Here is a 19,955-nt window from a genome sequence, read left to right on the forward strand (position 1 = left end):
GGTGCGTTTGACAGGCTGGGAAAGGCAAAAAGCAAGTAGAAGAGAAAATGGCATGACTGCACAGCTAAGTCAATAATAACAGTTCTCACTGATGACATGCTCATCCCCACGGACCAGCCTGCATACAATCAAATGTGTATTTCCTATTTTGTGTGCTGTTCTGCACAGCGCCCTTGCCCGAACTGATGTCTTTCAGCTGCGGTAATTCACACAGTACAATCCATGTGGCTTTTGCAGCATTCCCAAGTGATACAAATATCTTTTTCTCTCCTTAAGTCCTCTAATTAATAAAGCCTGTCCTGCTGAGAAAACGCTCGGTACAAAAGCCCACAGGACGGCCCCCGGCCGCTCCTCAAGCGCCTTCCCTGCGCTTCCCGCCCCGCGGCAGAGGCTGCGCCCTCACAGCTGCGGGCCGGGCCGGGCTCCTCAGAGGGCCAAGGCCAGAGCCCACCCCACGGTGTATTTCTGCCCATGCTGTTACCACTGACCCCTTCCTGCGGAGCGGTCTGAGTGCAGCGCAAACGGGCTCCGCCGTGGCAGAACTGAGAGGAGCGACCGGCGGGGCGAGGCGGGACGGCGCGCCGCGCCCTTCCCGGGGTGCTCGACACAGCCAATCGACGCCAGAGGCGGCTGGGGGCCGCCCAATCAGCGCCAGGGCTGGCCTTGAGGTCCCGCCTTCGGGGGCGGGGCTGTCTCCTGAGGGGCAGCCGCCCCCCTCGCCCCTGAGGTGCTGCGGGATGGGGTTCGCCCCGGCGCCCCCCGAGCGGGGAGCGGCTGGGAAGCGGGGGAGCGGCAGCCCCCGGGAACGGGGCCGGCGGCGTGAGGGGCGCAGGGGACATAGCTGGGCGCAGGGCTCCCCGCTCAGGCATCGCCCGTTGCCCGGGGGGCGACCGCCGCAGCAGCTGGCCCTGGAACTGCCTGCGCAGCCAGCCCGGCGAGACGGGACCGGGCCGGCGCGGGCAGGCCTGCGGCTGCTGCGGGCCGCCTGGCCGCGGGGAGCGAGTTGCGGCTTCCCCCGCGGCCCCTGGCGAAGGGCTCTCGGCTGGCCCAAGGGCGCCGTCCTCCTCCCTTAGGGCCGGCGTAGGGGCCCTCTCGGGCGGGGCCGTGGGGCAGGGGGCCCAGCCCCGCAGCAGGGGCTGCACGCCGCCATGCGTGGGGTGTCCCTCTGCCTCCGCTCCTCTGGGGAGCGTGGGTAGCTGATCCGAAGGGCTTCTTCCAGAAGCAAACTTAAGATGTCAGGATGAGAGAGCGAGATGTTTTAAAAGGCAAATGCTCTTCGTGGCTGGAAGAGCCAGAGTTTAGGAGGTGAGTGCAGGAATCCTACTGCTACAGCAGCATTAGTAAAAGTACCTGTTGGGGTTTTGTTTTTCTGAGTTTGGGCTTGGATGGAGGGACAAAGGTTTGTCCTATAACAATATGCTGTTTATTGGCTGTGTTTTAATGTAGTGGTCTGAAGTGGGACATACGTAGAAAGCAAATGAAAGTTGTTTGCACCCTGTTTCACAAGAAGATTTTATATGTGTGGCTGTAACATTTCTAGCACTTCTTACAGAGTACTGGCAAGTGTTGGTACTAAAAATAACTTGCGAAGTCTGGTAACGGGCTCATGTTCTACTTTATCCCTTCGTGATGAATAAAGCTGTTTCTGTAAGAGCAGAAGAGGGAATCTGACACTGCTTACGTTCTCCCTGGGACTTGCTAAGACCAAAGGAAGAGCCATGGACAGCATTTGGCTTGCCTGACATCCTCATGCCAGCAGCAAACAATGCTAATGCTTTAAATTTTTGTCTGTAACTTAAACTTTTTGCTAAACTCTATCAATTAGTGGTTACTTGTGTCCAAAAGCACAAAGATTTAGTCATAGTCTTTAAATATATATATGTATATAATTATGTAGTGTCGCTGTTTGCCATCATTCAGTCCCACAAAACTTTTGTTCAGTGATATCTTGTAGTCTTGAATTCTGTTATTGAAAACAAGCCTGTAGATGCACATGTAAATGGAAATTTCAGGTTTCTGTCATAATTTCCTTTTTTTGCCAGTTAATAACTCCTGGGGGGGCAATCTAATGTCATTTGTTCACTTTAAAGACTTCTAGTGTTGTTCCTGTCACTCCTATTTTTAGTTAGGAAATAATGTTTCTTTGTGGAAGTCTTTCAAATCTTGACTTCCTGTTCTTGCAACAAACTGCAAGAACGAACATAATGGATTGAGAAAGTGCTTTAATTACAAAGCTGATGTGATAATCCCTTGTTACAGCAGAGCTGCTTTTATTTTTTTGCTTCGCTTACAGTAGTTTGTTGGTTTCTAGAGACCCTCAGGCTTTCTAAAAGGCAAATTTTTATCTTAACAAGTGAGGCAATGAAATCATAACATACATGGAATTTGTGTTTTGTGTTGGCCAAACCCAATTGTATTCTCTTTAACTATTTACCCTTTTTTTTAATCTGTATAATTCAATAATGTTGTCTGAACCTCATTTAGTATCCTGTGATGTCTGATGGTTATTTAATACTTCCATTCAGCTAGACAAATACTGATGTGTTTTATTGTGAGCATAAGTGTGATGTAAGCAAAGCTGTAGAGAATCAGACTACTCCATTTCCAGTTATCGTCCTGGCTAGATGCAGAGTTTTGTAGCACCTTCCCTTTTCTTGGGAGGGAGGGAAAAGGTCTCACCCTTTAGGTTGTTCTTCTCCCCTAACTCACATACTATCTGATTAGTTGTTCATGACTGCTTAAACGTGTTGCTAACAAATATACTTTTTCATTTATTATCTAGCTTGAAAATAAACTTAAGTGTGATGTGGTAAATATTGTGCAAAGAACAGAAAATAAGTGCGATTTGAGAGAACAACAGACTGAAGATCACAGGAAGAAGAAAACAAAGCATCAGTGATCCACAGTAATATGTCTTAAAGCACTCCAGAGTGTGTTCAGAAAGTCAGTAGGGGAAATGGTCAGAAAGGAGGTATCTCCACCAGGTGAAGTTCAGGCTGATAGCCCTCAGTGTAGAAGTCTTGTAAGCTCGGTTCCACCTCAAAAAGCATCAGTATCATTCCAAAACTTGAAGAAGGCCAACAACGGCAACTCTGTTCAGACAGACAGAAAACAAAACCAGGTGACAGAGCCTGCGGCTGTCCAGTTGTCATTCAGAATGACTCTAAAGGACACCCTGTGCCTTGTTGAAGCACAGTCACTGAAGAAGCCTCTCCAAAGTCTGCATTTGTGGATGAAAAAAGGTGGTGAGTATTTCTTTGTTGAATGGATGTGTTGAAATATTTTTGGGATCTTAATGGTTAGAATCTTTTTGAAAAAATTTAAATCAAGAGGATGAAATGTTTTCAGTCTGTTTCTTACTTTAGGAATTTCCTCATTTTGTAAAGCCCAGTGTAGTGATGTACCATTGGGGAGGGGGTGGGCGGGAAGCATTAGATCATTCTTTAGATTGGGGAACTATTACAATTGAAGTGACTGGATATTTTCCACTTCCCTAATCTATAAAGAATTCAACACTTGAAGTCATTATAAAATACTAGCTGCTTATTTTGAGGGGCTGTTGTTATTTTTTTAATGTGATGTTACTATCAATTTTTATTTTAATAGGAACTGGGTTGATTATAGCTTAATTAGTTATCTTATTTCATTTTCACAATTGAATAATCATCTCAAATTAGTGGAAGAAGACAACTTTTGCTTCTCTTAAGGGTTTTGGAAAGCAAAAGTAGTACTGCATCCTCTTCAATTTAGGGAGCTTGATTACAGCTGAAGGTGAGTCCCGTGGTGACTGCATTTGCCTTTTCCTAATGTGATTTTTTTTTTTTTAATATATATATTAATTTCATTCATTATCTCAAATCATTAGTAAGAATGAACCACAAAGAAATAAGCATATTCAGCTGCAGCATGAAAAAAATCTTAATTGTGGGCACTTAAGTAATACTGGAATGGTGACTGATCCCAAATTAGCTTCTGGTTAGGGAAGTGCGGGTGAATGACTTGGGACTATCACAGACGTGCACTCTCCCCTTTCCTCCTCCCCTGCTGCCTCCCATCCAAATAATACCTGAGGACATAAATATTTGTGGATGGCTCCAGGTCATGTAAGAGTGCTTTGTCATACTGTTACTGAGTGCATAAAGGAATATTGGTTTAGGTGTTGTTTTGCTTTTCAGCCCTGTGAGAATGCATTCCTTTTTGTTGCTGAAATCTGAGGAGAAAGATGAGTTTGGTGAGGTTCTTGACTTGATCGGAAACATTAATAAGTGAATAGAAACTGGATCTGGGTTGGCAGAGAGAAAAAAACATGCTGTTACTTTGGCTTTTGATTGTGGGGGTTTTGTTGTTGTTAAAGAATTCCTTGCATCTTGGCTAGGTCACCTTCTTGGCATTTGTTGTATGCAGTATTTGGGTTAGGACAAGCAGTTGTAGTGAATACCCAGGTAATTACCCAGCTTTTGTTAGATGTTTTTACATCAATGTCATTGCTCAGAAATAAGATAATGAGAGTGCCAGTTTTGAAGTTATCTGTACTGTTGTCAGAGGGTTGAGATCTAGCTTATTTTTTCAAATAGATTGCATAGTTGTTTTGGAAGAATCCTAGAGCAGATGTCGTAGGAGTTACATAGGATATTTTACTTTTTTGTACCCGTGCAAATTGTACCATATGAGCACTTCCTGAGCAGTATAATCACAGTGAGAGCTGAGGTTGCCTTTTTTTTAAAAAAAAAAAAAACAACCAAACAAACACTCATGTCAATATGGGCAAAAAGAAGACTTTTAGGAATTTTTCAGTGATTGATGCTAGTGTAGTTCACTGATGCCAGCCTAAATATCTGTGTGCCAGCTAATTCTGGTAATTATGCAACTTACTGTTCTTGAAAGTGTTTTATTGAAATTTTGGTTCTTTTTTCCATTTGGTTTGCAACTCAAATGGAAAGAGATGCTAGAGCAAATCAAATTTGGTATAAAGTTTTAATTGGAAAAAGTCTCCTGAATAGTTGGTACTTAAGAATGAGTTTTGCATTGAAAATGACATGTATTCCATGATGTACACATACTTTTAAGGGAAGTCTAGAGACGGACAAATAATTATACACCATAAATACTGAACTAAATCACTTCTGCCTCAGTATGCAAGGATCCTTTAATATATTAGACAGTTTAAACTGTTGAAATTGGGAGTCAGATGCTAACTGCCTTCTGTGGATGTGGTGATAGGACAGGGGGTAATGGTTTTAAACTAAAAGAGGGGAGATTTACATTAGATACAAGGAATTTTTTTTTTTTTTTTTTGTGGTGAGGCACTGCAGCAGGTTGCCCAGAGAAGTCGTGGATGCAGTCGAGTTGTAATCATGCTAGTCCAGTGCTTTGCTCTTCAGGCATTGCTTTACTGGCAGCTGCAGTGTCACAGAACCATTCCTGGAGCAGGTCTGTGGAATTCACTGCTTTGCCTGCTTACTCTTCTGCCTCCAAAGCAAGAGAGACTGTACAAAAAACCTCTCTGAGCAGAATACTTGGAAGAAAATAGGGAGCATCGGTTTCTACTTGGCAGGTTAGAAAGCACCCGAGACCTGTTTTGTCCTTATGATCGTTGTGCACTACTAGGTTATACTACCCTCTTGAGGTTGATGTCATATCTGCAAAGGAGAAAATACTGCACACATTTATAGGTCCAACTTTTTTTTTTCTCTAGATCACTAGGAAATGCTGCTGGGGTTTTTTTGTGTTGCCCTTTTTTTTTTTTTTAATTTTAAGACAACCTTAGAATGTTCTGCTCAGTAAGCTGGATAAGCAACACAGCATAATAGCCTGTGCCTCAATTTTTATTCTGTAAACTGGCTTAGCCGTGCTTTTTTCTTCTTGGTGAGTAGACTATATCTGCACAACTCTGTCAGGATTCTAGAAACAGCAATCCTAACTACAGTGCTTCTTATTTTAAGAAAGGATTTATGTAGTATTTCTGGCTGACAGTTTTCTTCCTGTACTGTTGGGCAGCTTATTGGCTGACTGTTTCCATGGAATATGCTTGGAAAATATTAAGTATAAAAATAACACAAGCAGTAGATCTGTTGTGGATGATTAGAGTTCAGCATAACAAATGCAACTTAAGTGCTCTTTCTGACTGTTCCCTTTTATAACACTACTGCAGGTTTCAAAAGTACGTGTCCACATACTTACCCTGGGCTAGTCTTGTTTTAGTCTAGAATTGTTTACTCCTTTTTAATCAGCTTCACCCTTCACTTCTAATTCTCATTTGCCTTCTGGTGGAGTATAGCACAAGATGGTGCTAGTGGCATCAAAGGGATCACTTCATTTAGGTGATTAAGTCTGTGACAGGAAAAGAGAACATGTCTAACAAAAATTGCAGTTTTATTTACATTTATCGCATTAGCCTGTTAAAGAGTACTTTATAGAACGTCTTCAAGAGGAAATTACAGAAAATGTTCATGGATTATCAGACGTCCATCTGGGCTGAGGTACAGAAAAGAACATGTACTACATTGGAGCATACTGGTTTGTGCATTTGAAGGCATGAAAAATTACCGTGTACCTCTGATGTATGCACCAGTGTGGATATGGTTGTGAATCCAAGCAAGCTAACTGGAAATGTGATTTTTTTATTATTTTTTTTTAACTGACAGAGATATTAGATGGTTTCCTTGATAAGATCCATATTAACAAATCCCTTGGCAATTAAGCTAATTTGTCAACTGAAAGTTGAGTCCTTGTCCATCTAGTTTGTGTAGTTTATTACATGAACTATCTAGTTTGAGCTACTCTTAAACAAACAAACAAAAACCAACCCCACAAGTAATTGCAGTTTCAGCGTAAGCTTTATTCTTTATTATAGATTTGTATAGAAGTGTAAGAAGAGGTTTCCACCAGTTTTAGAAAGGATTCTTATAGCCTTCAAACACATCATTTAGAATAATCACTATATTTACTAAGGAATAGAGATAAAATAAGAAAATAAGCCTACATGTCAGCCTATGATTAACGTTGCCCTTTATTATTTTTTGCTCTAGGTCTTGTATTCTTCCTTCAAAGATAATCTGTTCCAGTGTCTGTCAGGGCAAACTGCTCAGGTTCACATACTTCTTTAGAGTTTTGAAATCAGTAGTAATTTCATTTTAAAGTAAAATTTAAAACAAATCAGGCCATCTATTGCTGTCTTTGTCCTTCATCTTGCCTCAGTTTTTCACCTGAGTTTCTAAAAAGACAAAAGATAAAGATTATTTTGGTAATTATTTTGATAGTCTTAATATTTTTCTGAAAATCCTGTTTTGATAATCTGTCTTAAAGTTCTACAAGTGTTCAACCGAAAGCAGAAGATAAGGTGGCTTTCACATAGTTACATTCTATATGGGCACATATGCAGAAGACTGTCTTATTTGTGTAATGGCCATAGAAGTAGCCCTTCAGAAGGAATTCAGAGGAAAACGGAGAGAGGACCTTGGGGGAAGTCTTGGGAGCCCAAAAAGCAGGGTGAAAGCAGAAGCATGAAGTGATTTGTAGTTGGAATGTGTAATGCAGATACTAAGACTGACATAAACATTAAAATAGAAGATTCATAAAGATCAGCTTAACATGGGTGAGTGCAAATAAAGCATGACAGGCTGTAAAGGTAAAAACTAGACAGCATGTGGTGGGAGTTGAACTCCCATTAGAACTTTAGTTATCAGTGAATCTGCTAGAACTAACTTGGTTATAATAATGTTTTTAATACTTTTCACCATGAAAATTTTGAATTTTCAGGTCTTAGCTGAGAAAAAAAGGGGAAATGCTGGGGTTTGAGGGCAAGGGGTAAAAAAAGATTGGTCTTGTAAGGAAAGCAAGCCTTCTCCTTCTGCCTAATATACTTTAATGTGATTCTTCAAAGTTCAACTAGCAGTTTTTGAACAGTAGATACTTCAGTGATTCTCTTAGTGGTAACTTAGTCCCAATCATTTCTGAAATGCTGAAATGCTGTTGTGAATGTCTTGCATGACAAATTAGATGACAAAAGTTGTTTGATTTATGATGTTGATGTTTGGTTTTTTTGTTGCTCTGCTCTTATGACTTGGTTGGCAGTACCTTTAGCGTTCTCTTCAAGCATGTCCCCTAGCATCTTCTCCAGTGCTTGTCCATATGCTTGATAGTCTTCTTCTGTTATCTTGACACCGATTTCAAAGGGAACATTAAACTATAAAAAACATTAAAAGACAGAGTTTAACAGACAAGTTCTGGACAAGGACACTGCAAGTTAATTTTATTCATAGGAATGATGATAAGCAAGACGTATAAAAAGTTATTCTATCTATTAGCTTATTAGTGCTGAGACATGTAATCAAAATCTGAGAAACAGGGTGTACAGCTACTGCAGACCAAACTGCACAATAAACTGGAGGAAAGAAAACTTCACAAAACAACTCGCATTATTGTATGTCAGTTCTGAAATGTAAGTGAATCCTAAATAGGAGATTGACCTGAATTACTGCTACTAATTTTAAATCATTTCATACCATCAATGCTGGCAGTTTTCATGTGCCCTCTCCTACTTGCCTTTCAAGTTAAAAATTATTGTAGTTTTAATTTGTACTGCCTCCTGTGACAGAAATTGTATTACACAACCCCACCCCTTAAACTTGTACGTGAGCAAGAACAAAAAATACAAACCTTAATTTCAATACTGTTACTGTCATCTTCTGCTCCTGCTTCATCTGTATCCCAAAAGCCTTCTGTGCCTCGACGATGTAATTGTGCTGTGGGTTTTTTTGGATCCTTTTGTTGCTAGAAAGCAAGCAAAGTAACATCTATATATTCCTTCCTTAATCAAACTAGTCTGTAGTGGGGAAATTAGAACCCATAATTAACACAGATGCAGCAAATTAGCTGAAGACATTGTACACTTATCTATGTATGATATGTAGGTCTATAATAATTGTACTACCATTGCTGCATGCACTTTAATAGGAATTTGGTTTAAGGGTTCCTTAAAGAACAAGCACCTTACAGTTAATTTCCAAAGAAGAAGCCAACAAATTATTTAAATGAATGCTTTCTCTTCAATTGTTCTTCTTTTTCAGATTAATAATTCTTAGTGAATGAGATTAGATACATATTCTCATAGCATGACTATAATCCTAATGGTTTGTTACAGAAATTCTCTGGAATAACTCCTTCTTCCAGAAAATAAATCTTCGAAAATCTTCTCTGAATGCCATAAAGATTATTGGGTTTAAGGACTTATAGATGAGGACAATCTTGAGAAAGTATTTTTCTGAATTTTTTTACCTGCATTCTTTTATATTCAGGGCTTAAAAAACTAGAGCCAGCCAGAGTAGTTTCTGTCCAGAGGATGCTGTAAAGAGTAATTCCCAGCAGAGTACCTCTGAGAAACATGATTATCTTTGTGAGGCAGGATGTCAAACCTGAAAGCATAGGTTGAAAAATTAAACATATTTTACAATCTCTGTATTTATTCAATCCAGATCCAGTGCAAATCTTTCTCCTGACTTGAATGACTTGAAGTTATTTCTAAAGATGGATGTATAAAGCAAACATAATTTTTATATGCTAAATGTAAAAATATCCTGTCCAAAAGAGATTATTGCTTACAGTGTTTTCTTCTATAACTAAGATATAGTAACTGGAACAGACAGATTAGTGGAGAGGAATTACACAGGAAAACCGGCAAAAGCTGAAAATGCTGTGAAACTTTACCTGGTTAGTTTCGGGGCTGCACCAAACAGCTGCTGTCTGAAGCACTTTATATAGAGAGTGGAATATTTGTTCTGTGCTATAATATTCCTGGAAATGCAATCTGATATGTATTTAAATGCCTTGGAAACCTGGCCTGCTTGTAAGATAACAAAATCAACAAAAAAGTGAAAACAGTGCATAGATCTGTTGCTGCACATATTTTTATGTGTAGTGAAATTGTGTAGGGAGTGAAGTGAGAGTTTCCTTTTTTCCTGTGGCATTAACATTGTTCCTTTTAAAAATTAATTAATAGCTGTAACAGTATTTTTTCAAAAAGGAAAAGCCCCAAACCCTTTTTATTATCTGAGGTGGTATAACAGAAATGGAGAAGTTGAGCTTTATTCCTGACCTGCGGTGACAGCTATGTTTCTCATTTTTGCCTTTAAGTGCGTTCCCTCTCTTCTGTATTCTCTCCCAGGTTCTGTTTTATCAGATTTTTGCCATCTTTTGCTGGAAGACTGAAATTGAAATGATACCTAGGAAACTTGGCTTCCATTACTCTAAAAGTGGAATGTTAACAAATTTTTAAAACTTCAGTGGAGATTAGTAGCAATGGCTGAGGGTCTAGAAAAATCCCATGAAGAGAAATCGGGAATTATTTTTTTTCCAACTTGAGAAAGAGTAGGAGAAAAGAAGGAATATATGATGAAGCATGACAAATTTGCAACTTCTGTTGCTTGTATTCTACTTTACCTTGAGCAACATAGCTAATTTGTAGGATCCATTTTACACTGCAGCCCCACAAGCTTCCAGTAGTAGGATTGAGGTAGGCATGGGAAATATGCAAAGATGGGAAGATGAGGAGGAATTTAGTTAAATCAGATTTGCTATTGGAGAAAATGTAACATGAAGCCATTTATAACCATCTTAACTGTGCTCTGGCCAAATAAGATTTTGTATCTTTAGCATATCTGTGGAGCTGGAAAACTAGTTTTATTTGGGGATGCGGTTCCATTTTGTTTTCTTCTGCAAACATGACTTAAGAGCTTTCCTCTTTCTGTGTCTCATGTTGTGGCTTTCTGTTTGATTATTTCAAATATTGTGCAGTCATGCTGTAAATCAGATTTGTGAAATGATCCAAGTATTAAAAGAAAATCACTTCTTAAATGTGTCTGGGATCAGCTGAATTGGTAAAACTGAGGAAGCTAGTAACTGTGATAAGGGAGCTGAAAACAAATGGAGGTGATGGGTCAAAAACCCCTCTAGCAACAAAGCTAGGTTAAGAAACTCTGATAGAGTTAATCTTCAACTTAGCTTTTATCTGAGGGCTTGTTAATAAAAATACATGCTAGCACAAAGAAAGCAGGCAGAGCTTTTGGATCCTACCAGAAACAATAAGGAAGCAGAAGCCCCTTGCATTTTCATAGCACACTGTGTTTTGTTCTGGGCCGGCCCCAGGATCAAGCTATTTCTGGGTTCCCAACAGGACAGGGAGATAGGTCCCCTGTAGCTTCCAGGAGCTTGCTATTGGATCAGCATCTTCTGCTTTATTAAGGCCTGTCAGCACTCCAAAGTAGCGAGGAAAACAGAGGTGTAGGATATGAATTTAGATAGGCTGTTGTACCAAACCGTGTGGCAACTGCTGTGTTTTTTGTTTCTTAGTTTCAAGTGACCACATTTGCCATTAAAGACAGCCTAGTTACCAGTGTATTAGTAGGAGACATGCCAGAAACTTCATAAAATTAACAATGCAGATTAAATGATAAACTTTATTTCTTATGTGGAAACTCCTTTCAGTCATCACAAGATGCACACTTTTCTTCTTCTCAGGCTAGACAGTGAAAGCGAAGAACGATGGTGCACTGTGCGCACAGGAGAGACCATGTGGGCGTTCATCAGACTGAGTAGCAATTTTAAGTTCTTCAGTGTGAAACTTATGTTGAGTATATTCTTTTTCTCTCTTTCTTTCCCCCAGTCCTGACCCCAAGTATGAGGAGAGGATTAGCGATCCAAAACCATGAAGCTTATCCTCAAGAGCAACTGAAAAACTTTCACCTAAAATACTTGTATTTGCAATGAATAAACTGTGTAACTCTTGAATAATTATCAATTGTAATTGTTGGGGATACTTTGATCATTACTTGAAAAAATTTTAATACATTTCATCTTAAGTAAGAAGGGATAACAGGCTTGAACTGGACCTTGCTCCTAAGTAGGTTTGAATTCTTAAGTATTAAAACACATAAAATATAAGGATAACTTTTGAATAGGGTGAATTGTGGAACCTAATGCCCCCACAGGCAAAAACTTGTCTTGTGTACTTAAGGAGTTAGCGTTCTTATTCCTTAGAATGAAGTGTGGTAAAAGCTAATTAAGAATGAGGTTTCATTTTTGAGCCTTTTTATTGGAGGTAAGGATGTGCTTGATTTCAGGTTTGTATAGTTTCCACAGCAGTTAAAGCCAACCCCAAACCCTCTTAAATGACCAGGTAATCTGTATCAAAGAAGAACAAGTGGGTATGGTACTGGGAATGAAAGGCTGCCTGTTCAGCTTAGCAGTTATGATTATGATCTTAGTAGAAATGGAAAACAGCTTGCAAGAAAAGAGTGCTTTGCTGTATAATTTGAAATGGAACTGTTTTGAGTGTAATGCTAATTTCTAGATGAGTTGATTCATTTTTTTGGGTAAGGCTACAGTGTATTTAAACAAGAACAGGAATGTTGCATACTTCTGTTGGTATACAGAAAGATAATTCATGTATGTGTTTCTGTGAGAGCAATTAGGCTATTATTTGGCAAGTACAGATAACTATCATAAAATGAGGTTTGTTTTTCTAGAAAAGGGGGTATATTATCTTGACTATGCCAAAACAAAGACTGTGCCTAGGAACCACTACCTTGGAGAGGGAGGAAGGCTGTCAGTTGTTCACTTGTGTTGCTTCTGTGCAACTGAAGAGTAAAGGGCAAATGTGACCTTTAAGTACTTTCCCTCTTGGAGGGGAAGAGCGCTTTAGCTTTAAGCTGAAGACATACTGAAATGTGGTTGGTTTGAGCCTAGTATGTGCCATTGTACTTCAGGCAAGTACGAGTTTAACTGAAGGCAAAAATTTGTTCTTTCTTACACTATATACAGTGTTAGTTTCTAGTGGACTAATAATTGCCCAGCTATTACAAAGCTAATACCATGGATGAGAGGACAACATGACTGTGGCTTGACAGAAGGTAGACTGTAGACAGCCTTGACAAGGCCCGTGTGAAAAAATTATTAAACACGGCACACCAGGCTTTAACCAATAGGACTTTATTCTGTTGGTATCTCAACAAAAAAATACCTGAGGTACAGTACAGAAGTATGGCTAAAAAAAAAATAATCTTCAAATTATGGTTTGATTTATTGATGTTGGTTATTTAACCAAGTTTGAGATTATTGTAAAGCAAAAGACATATGCATTCCACTACTCCTTTTCATCTTCAGGAAAGCACAGAGACTTTCACATATCCAAGCACATTATTTTCAGAAAGATCTAGGCACCACTTCACTACTACCGGAAGGGCGAGCTAGCACGCTGTCATCTAATGCTGAAAACTCCACCAGCCCTTCCCCTCACTGGAAACAAAGTTCTAGCCTTTGAAGGGACAGAGCATTTTTCCCCTTGCACAAAGGCGTTCCCACCTCACCAGTATGATAGCCTCCTCCTGTTCCTACGCAAGTGCTTGAAGTCTGACCACAGCATATCCAATTAAATTTGATCCCTGAACCAGAAAAGCAGGGTACAATTTCTGCAGCACCAAGGAGTAGTATAAGGCACAGTACTTTGCTATGCTCTTTACCTTAAATTTAAGGGAATGTCAATTAAGGCTGATTATCAACATATTCTAGCCTCCCAATAATAGTTATAGAGTGCTCATAAAATTGGATAATTGTTGTTTCCCATGTTCACGTCCAGTTTAGATAAAATCAGTCCTCATCCGGTTCAAGAAACATTGCAAATCAGGTATAGTGATCACTTGTTGCAGATGGAACGTTCACTCATGCATCACTGCTCGTTCTGCTGCCCCTCTGTGACGGCAGACACCCCTCCTTGGCCCTTGTTGACATCGCTGATACATGCCCACAGTCCGTCTACTGATTCCTTCCATAGCGTGACCTCAAAAACAGATCAGGAAGACATTTCAGCCTTAATACGTTCTCAGTTTCCCATTTCCTCGCAACCATCATATCACTAGTTTGGTGACAGTCTACAGTTACAGAAGTCAAGTGTTGCAGTGTTGTTCCAAGTATCAAGTTACTTGTTGCTGTATACCGAATAACTATCCAGTGGTAAAGGGAGAATATGCAAATTCTGCTGTTAGTACCCTACAAAATAAAGTTAATCCTGCATTTCTAATCTCCTGTAAGGACTAAGAATGCAGTGCAAGTAGTTTGCCAAAGGTTAGGGTCTTCCTCCCTTTTTGATATGTCGAAAGAAAGAAATTCAGCATTGCAGCAAAAGAGAATCTACAACAGTCCTAAACAAAAGTGACAACAGACTGTCTCATCTCAGCTCTTCTGAAAATATGGCATGCAGGAGTAAAAGCCAAGGCAGCAGTACTCACTTTATTGTCTCCTCCAGACACTGCAAGAATGTTTGCAGTAATGGACCAACTCACATGCCAGACAACATCATTGAACTTGTGCAGCAGCTTTGGTGACCATGAATTTCCAGAGGCATCATCGCATGTCCAGATAAACACTCTACCATCCTACAAAAGCAAGCAGACCGAGGTGGTTGGACCACAGAAAAAACAACCTCGATTGCGCTTACAGCTATGCTTCCATATCACAGCTCCGATATGAACCCTAGATGTATTTACAGGCATTTTTGCTCAGCACAGCAAAGGAGCTGTTTTCTTATTATAGCTAAAAGCAAGATAGGAGTACAGCTGTCTGATGGGAAAAACTACATGCAAAAGGTGACTTGCAAACACCAGAGAAAAGCTCCCAAAATACATCAGCTGAATTTTTCCCCAGAATGAGATTTTGCTTTCCAGTCACATGATAGCAAGTTAGCTGCTTACTGAGTAGCCTTCTTGCTATTAAAAAAAACCAAACAAACCAAAACCCAAACCCACCACATTCACAGAATTATTAGCAGCAAGAACACTACAGTCAATATGAAGGTTGAGGACATCAGAGCTGATTAAGAATGCCAGTTATTAGAAAACAGTATTTTTAGCTGGCAGTCCAGTGAATCTGATCCAGACACATTAAAATACAACTTTAGTTTGAAGGTCTTCCTCGCAGTGAAGCCACCCTGCTCATGATTTTCAAAATACAAGATAGTCTTTGGTACAGAACCACACACATGCAAACCTTTGTCCAGAAACGTTTCCACTGGGCTTCTCAGTTTGGAAGAAGCAGGACTGAAAGGCTCTTCTGCACAGACCCAGATATAGCAAAGGATTGCCAAGAGGACCTGGTACAGTAGTTCTGTCCTTACTGTTCCTTTACTTCCTTCCCCTTTTCTCTAGTAAATGGAAGAGAGGGCATTGAGAGCCTCCCTCTGTCACTCCAATAGAAGCCTCACCTGTGAGCAGCTAGCAATGGTGCTTGTTGGCAAACCTATGGATGGAGCCCAGGCTACATCTCGAACCCAGTCACTATGGGCCTCCAGCTTCTGCTCTTCTTTCCACTGACCGTCTTCTTCCCTGAAAACACATTTATGCAGTCAGAAGGGTGGCAGCAGCAGCCAGTCATATTTCTCATCTCCTCTTCTGGAAGGCTTTGGTTTTGCAGCTTTCAGACTCCCAGTTCATCCAGACAATACAAAGCACAAGAGTTCCCCACTCTTCCCCAAAAAGCTCTATGGCTTAAACTGACAAAATCCCTTCCAGGGGACAGAAAGCAGCATAGGCAACGAGTATTTGATCTTCAGTTACTGTACAGAAATCTACCTCTGTCACTTGGACAATAGCAATCAGAGACAATTAGAAAGCCACTTTTCAAGATAAGATTAAGCAGGCTGACACAAATTGCTATAACCATGTGAGCGATATTGTACATCGCTAAGTTGTTTCCATTTTTAAAGCACTTCTTTAAAACAATAATTCAAAGATGAAAGCGTAGAGGTGCTGAAAATATTACTTGAGATAGTAACAGGGACATTAAAAGACTATAAAGGATATCAAGTTTTATACGTTCTTATGTCTGGCAACAGAGCACTTACTTCCAGATCTTGACAAGGTTGTCACAGCCACCAGATGCAAATCTTTTGATGTAGTTTGGTTTTTGACCAGATGGTTGTTCTATAAGGCTTCCTGGTACAACAGCAGGAGCCCAGCTAACTGCATTACATCCAATCTATTTAATGAGAAAATATCATTACTAAAAGTTGCTTACTTTAAATAAATAAGTAAAAGCTGCTGTGGGGGAAAAGGACACCTAGCATACTCTCTCTTGGCAGGGGGGAGAGGAATAAGCCTATCTCAGGAAAAGAGGAGTCTTGCACAATGCTGGATGGATACAGAATGAATAAGAAATCCAGATACAGTCTAGTCTCAATAAGGCACTTACTTACTCAGAAAGTCTTAGGTAGCTAAGTAACTGTTTTATGTGCAAATATCATCTTGGATATGTAAACAGTGGAGACAGATATAAACTGAAAAGACACAAGACACACACAGTTGCTAAGATTTAGGAATGCAGGAGTAGAAGGAACCTGCGGGTCTGGAGCCCAGTTTCCTTTTATTGAGAGCCACTGCCATTAGCTTATCAAGTTCTGCCAAAGCAAAAATCTCCACTGTTCTGGGAAAAACATGAGTCCTGCAGTTTTTCCAGCTTCCGTTTATTCACGGTCAGTTTGTACAGGTGTTCTTAGTACCAAAGCCATTTCCTACCAGGTAACTTCCAGCACTATGTTTAACAATAATGCTTAATAAACAAGTATTATCAGTGCTGTTTAGTAACCTTCACATGTCTTGTTTTCTACTTTTAGTGACTACAAAGTATACCTTCCCACTCTGGATTAATTTAAAACAAGTTATTCTTGATTCTGGAAAATGTTTCACATCATTTCATTGTATTTCAGTATTTATCTAGCCTACAAGTTCTTTGAGGCATCAGCTCGGTGCTTATCTGCTCTCCAAGAACCCTGTACTGCTCCAAAGGAACTGACTTACCGTATGTGCATTGCTGATCTTTTTGACTTCCCATTGCCCATCACCCGTGTAGCTCAATAACGAAATGGCCCCATCAGAGCTCCCGCAGGCCAGGATCAATCCATAGTCGTGTGGCGCCCAGCAGACAGAATTCACTGTGAAGGGTGAGACAGACTGTATTACAACACAGTGACGACCTAAAATTGCCTAACCGATTCACTGACTAATATTAGTGGGATAGTCATTAAAAGTGAGCAGCGTTGAAAGCTAAGAAAGAGTCAGCATTCCTGATTTTCAGCAAAGCCAGTCAATTAACATTGTTTACTGAATGATGGGAAACTGCCTTTATTTTTGGCACCCTTTTACAACGAGAACACCAAAAGAGCACTCCTAACGAGAGATTAAAAACTCTGACCATCCCTTGCAACAGGGAAGAGTACCGCTGACTCTAGAACAAAAGCTGAGTGGCAGGCATAAGTCTAGATTAGCAACAAAACAAAGCTGGAGTCTTCTCAGATCTGCATGTAGGAGGACCAATCATCTGAACAAAACCATTTCCATTGTAAAACAAAATGCAGCATGCTAAAATCCACCTTCTTCCTTTCTTCCTGTAGTGGATACACACAATATTTTCCTGAAGAATTCAGTACCCTACCATCTTGTAAAACTGATTTATGTGTAAAACAGCTCCTATGCAAACATTGTATGAATCAGGACAGATTATCCAGCAATATGATATTACACAAATGTTCTGTTTATGCTGAATAGACTTACTGTCTCTCCGTTAATTTATCCCTGTCCGTCTCATAAAGGCTTTCTTCCTTAACACCGATGGACTTATTCCAACTTTTCTGAATCCTCTCATATCCCCAGTCTCACTTCCCAGCTCCAGACCCCACACACCTGAGGAATCATGCCCTGTGTACTCGTATGTCTTTTCCCAAGTGCCGTTTTCCTCCTTCCAGATAATAACCTTCCTGTCATAGGAACATGAAGCCAGGATATTTCCGTACATAGGATGAGCCCAGGCAACCTGCCACACGGGACCTTCATGCCTGCAAGAAACAATGCTATTTGGAAAAGCTGAGAGGAACCCATTCCAGTGTCGGCTGTTTCACAGCCATCATTACTGTAAATCGATGTTCTCTAAGTGATTAATGCAGTGAGGTGAAGAATATGAGTAACGCTGAGATGAAAACCAGCATACAGGACTGTCAGACAAAGCCATTGTCATCGAAAACAATTCCAAACATTTATCCTTATATTAGCAATTAAGATTGTGAGTTTAATTCTTGAAAATTATAGGTGTCAAGTATTTAAAGAATGAAAAAGTCCCAGTGTTATTTCTAACTGCCCCCCCCCAGCTCTGAAGAGTTGCTTAGCAACAACCAGCCATAGTAATTATTACCTTGGAGGAATTTACCATGCATTTTATGTTACCAAGGGGCAAAATGACAAAATACTAAAGATTTCCAGATTAAAATCCTCTGCTTACGACACTTTACCCTCTCAGGTCCGCAATGAGGATTTGCCCTCCATTCCTAACATCAAAGATTTTCACGGATCTGTCTGAAGAACAGGTCGCCAGCCGGGTGCCATAGTAATCCATCTGAGCATCGTGCTGCAAGGCGACGGAAAAGCTGCTGTCAGCGCGTGCGAGCTCTGCTTTGTTAACAAGTCTTATAACATTTTAAAAGTAGCTGTAAGAGTTGCGAACAGATGACCGAGTCCCAGCATGACAAATTAAAAAGGATGGTTTTTAAACAATCCAGACAAGCCACATAAGTCATTATTTCCCCAACTATACAAATGTTACGCAGAAGTAGTCTAAGGAATTCAGAGCAGTAACGCACAGCATTTTCAGGAGAGGACAGGAAATTAGTGCCGCTGACTGCAAAGCCTTGACCGGTGATGTATTTTTGTTTAATATGTAAAGTGGATGGAAGAGTACTGGTCTCTCATTTATATTTGAGACATCATTATTTAACTGGGCTCCTTGCTTCTACAAATTACTTTGAAATGTTTCCTCCTACCCGTAGCTACACATCTGCTCCTGGAAACATCCATAGAAAGGAAAATGAAGTTTCATCTGCTGAAGTTCTGTACCATTTAGTATATGCATGCATATTGCTTCATAGAAATGAGCAAAAACAAGCCGAGGCATGAAAGTTTTAAGTCATTTCTCCTTGCCCTGGTAGCTACGTTTTCCTGTCCACGCAGTACAAAATAGCGCTATCAGAATTTCAGACAGCGTTCTCCACCTCATATCCCACGTCTAATATCCCACGTTTCATACGGGCATCTACACGACGCTCTTCACCCCCCGACAAAGCGCCAGACGGCACTTCTGTGAAAGCCGGCCAGGGCGCCGCTAAGGCAGCCCGGGTGCCGGTGCTAACGGACAGCCCCCGCACACTTACTATCATGTCCTCGTGAGAGGTGTCCACCGTGTTGATTACCGAGACCTGCGGGCGGAGGAGGAGAGACAAGAACAAGCACACCGCACCTCGCAGCCTGCCGGCTGAGAAGGCAACGCGCGGCCGCCGGTGGAGGGCCCGCCTCGCGGCACGCCAGCCCCGGGACGGGCTCGGGGCCCCGCGGGGCGCCGGAGCAGCAGGCGCTGGCCGGGGCTGCCATGAGGCGGCAGCCGGGCGCCGTGCACCTGGTGCCGTGCCCAGTCGCGACGCGGGCTCCCCGGCCCGGGAGGCCGAACCCGGCCGCGCTCGGGCCGAGCAGCGGGGACACGGCCGGTCCTCCGCCCCGCTGCCCCCGCCGCCTCTCCCTCCTGCTCCCACGGGCGCCGCGGGGAGGGGCAGGGCGGCCCGGAACCCCTCCGGCGGCCGCCCCACGGAGCCGGGCCTGGGCTGACCTCCCCTTCACCCCCCGCCCCGGGCCTACCATGGCGGCGGCAGCAGCGGCGGCGGCGGCAGACCCCGCGGTGCTCCCCGGCGGCGAGCGGCCCGGCCTGGCCTCCGGCCGCGCTCCTCAGACGTGGCACGGCGGTCCGACGCCCAAACGGCTCCGCCGCGGCGCGCGCCCCGCCCGCCTGCGCGCCGAGGTTCCGCCTGCGCGCCGAGGTTCCGGGGGCGGGCGGCGCGGGCGCTGCCCTTGCTCCGCCGGCGGCGGCGGGCCGGT

At 41.9% G+C, this 19,955-nt stretch overlaps 2 protein-coding genes across 4 annotated transcripts; both read right to left on the reverse strand.

The window, feature by feature from the left end:
* Positions 1-5,539: 5,539 nt before the first annotated feature.
* On the reverse strand, positions 5,540-9,423 carry GHRL (ghrelin and obestatin prepropeptide). Of its 3 annotated transcripts, XM_009469924.2 has the most exons (6): positions 9,277-9,423; positions 8,659-8,772; positions 8,077-8,185; positions 6,983-7,213; positions 6,181-6,330; positions 5,540-5,639 (listed from the first exon to the last, which is right to left on the reverse strand). In XM_009469924.2, exons 1-4 carry the CDS (start codon positions 9,421-9,423, stop codon positions 7,194-7,196), a joined length of 390 nt encoding a protein of 129 aa, XP_009468199.2. In that variant the 3' UTR covers positions 5,540-5,639; positions 6,181-6,330; positions 6,983-7,193. The 3 variants fall into 3 exon arrangements, with proteins under 3 accessions (XP_009468199.2, XP_087600441.1, XP_087600439.1); XM_087744315.1 differs by lacking the exon at positions 6,983-7,213; XM_087744313.1 differs by lacking the exons at positions 5,540-5,639; positions 6,181-6,330 and having other exon boundaries at positions 6,884-8,185.
* Positions 9,424-12,962: 3,539 nt separating this feature from the next.
* Positions 12,963-19,857, reverse strand: SEC13 (SEC13 homolog, nuclear pore and COPII component). Its single transcript, XM_087745243.1, has 9 exons — positions 19,719-19,857; positions 19,241-19,285; positions 18,326-18,441; positions 17,724-17,875; positions 16,842-16,975; positions 15,890-16,023; positions 15,251-15,371; positions 14,280-14,426; positions 12,963-13,831 (listed from the first exon to the last, which is right to left on the reverse strand). Exons 1-9 carry the CDS (start codon positions 19,719-19,721, stop codon positions 13,721-13,723), a joined length of 963 nt encoding a protein of 320 aa, XP_087601369.1. The 5' UTR covers positions 19,722-19,857; the 3' UTR covers positions 12,963-13,720.
* Between the last annotated feature and the right edge of the window lie 98 nt (positions 19,858-19,955).

Source organism: Nipponia nippon, unplaced genomic scaffold (genome assembly GCF_047370975.1).
Source record: "Nipponia nippon isolate SJK-2023a ecotype South Korea unplaced genomic scaffold, ASM4737097v1 scaffold_9, whole genome shotgun sequence".
Taxonomy (NCBI): domain Eukaryota; kingdom Metazoa; phylum Chordata; class Aves; order Pelecaniformes; family Threskiornithidae; genus Nipponia; species Nipponia nippon.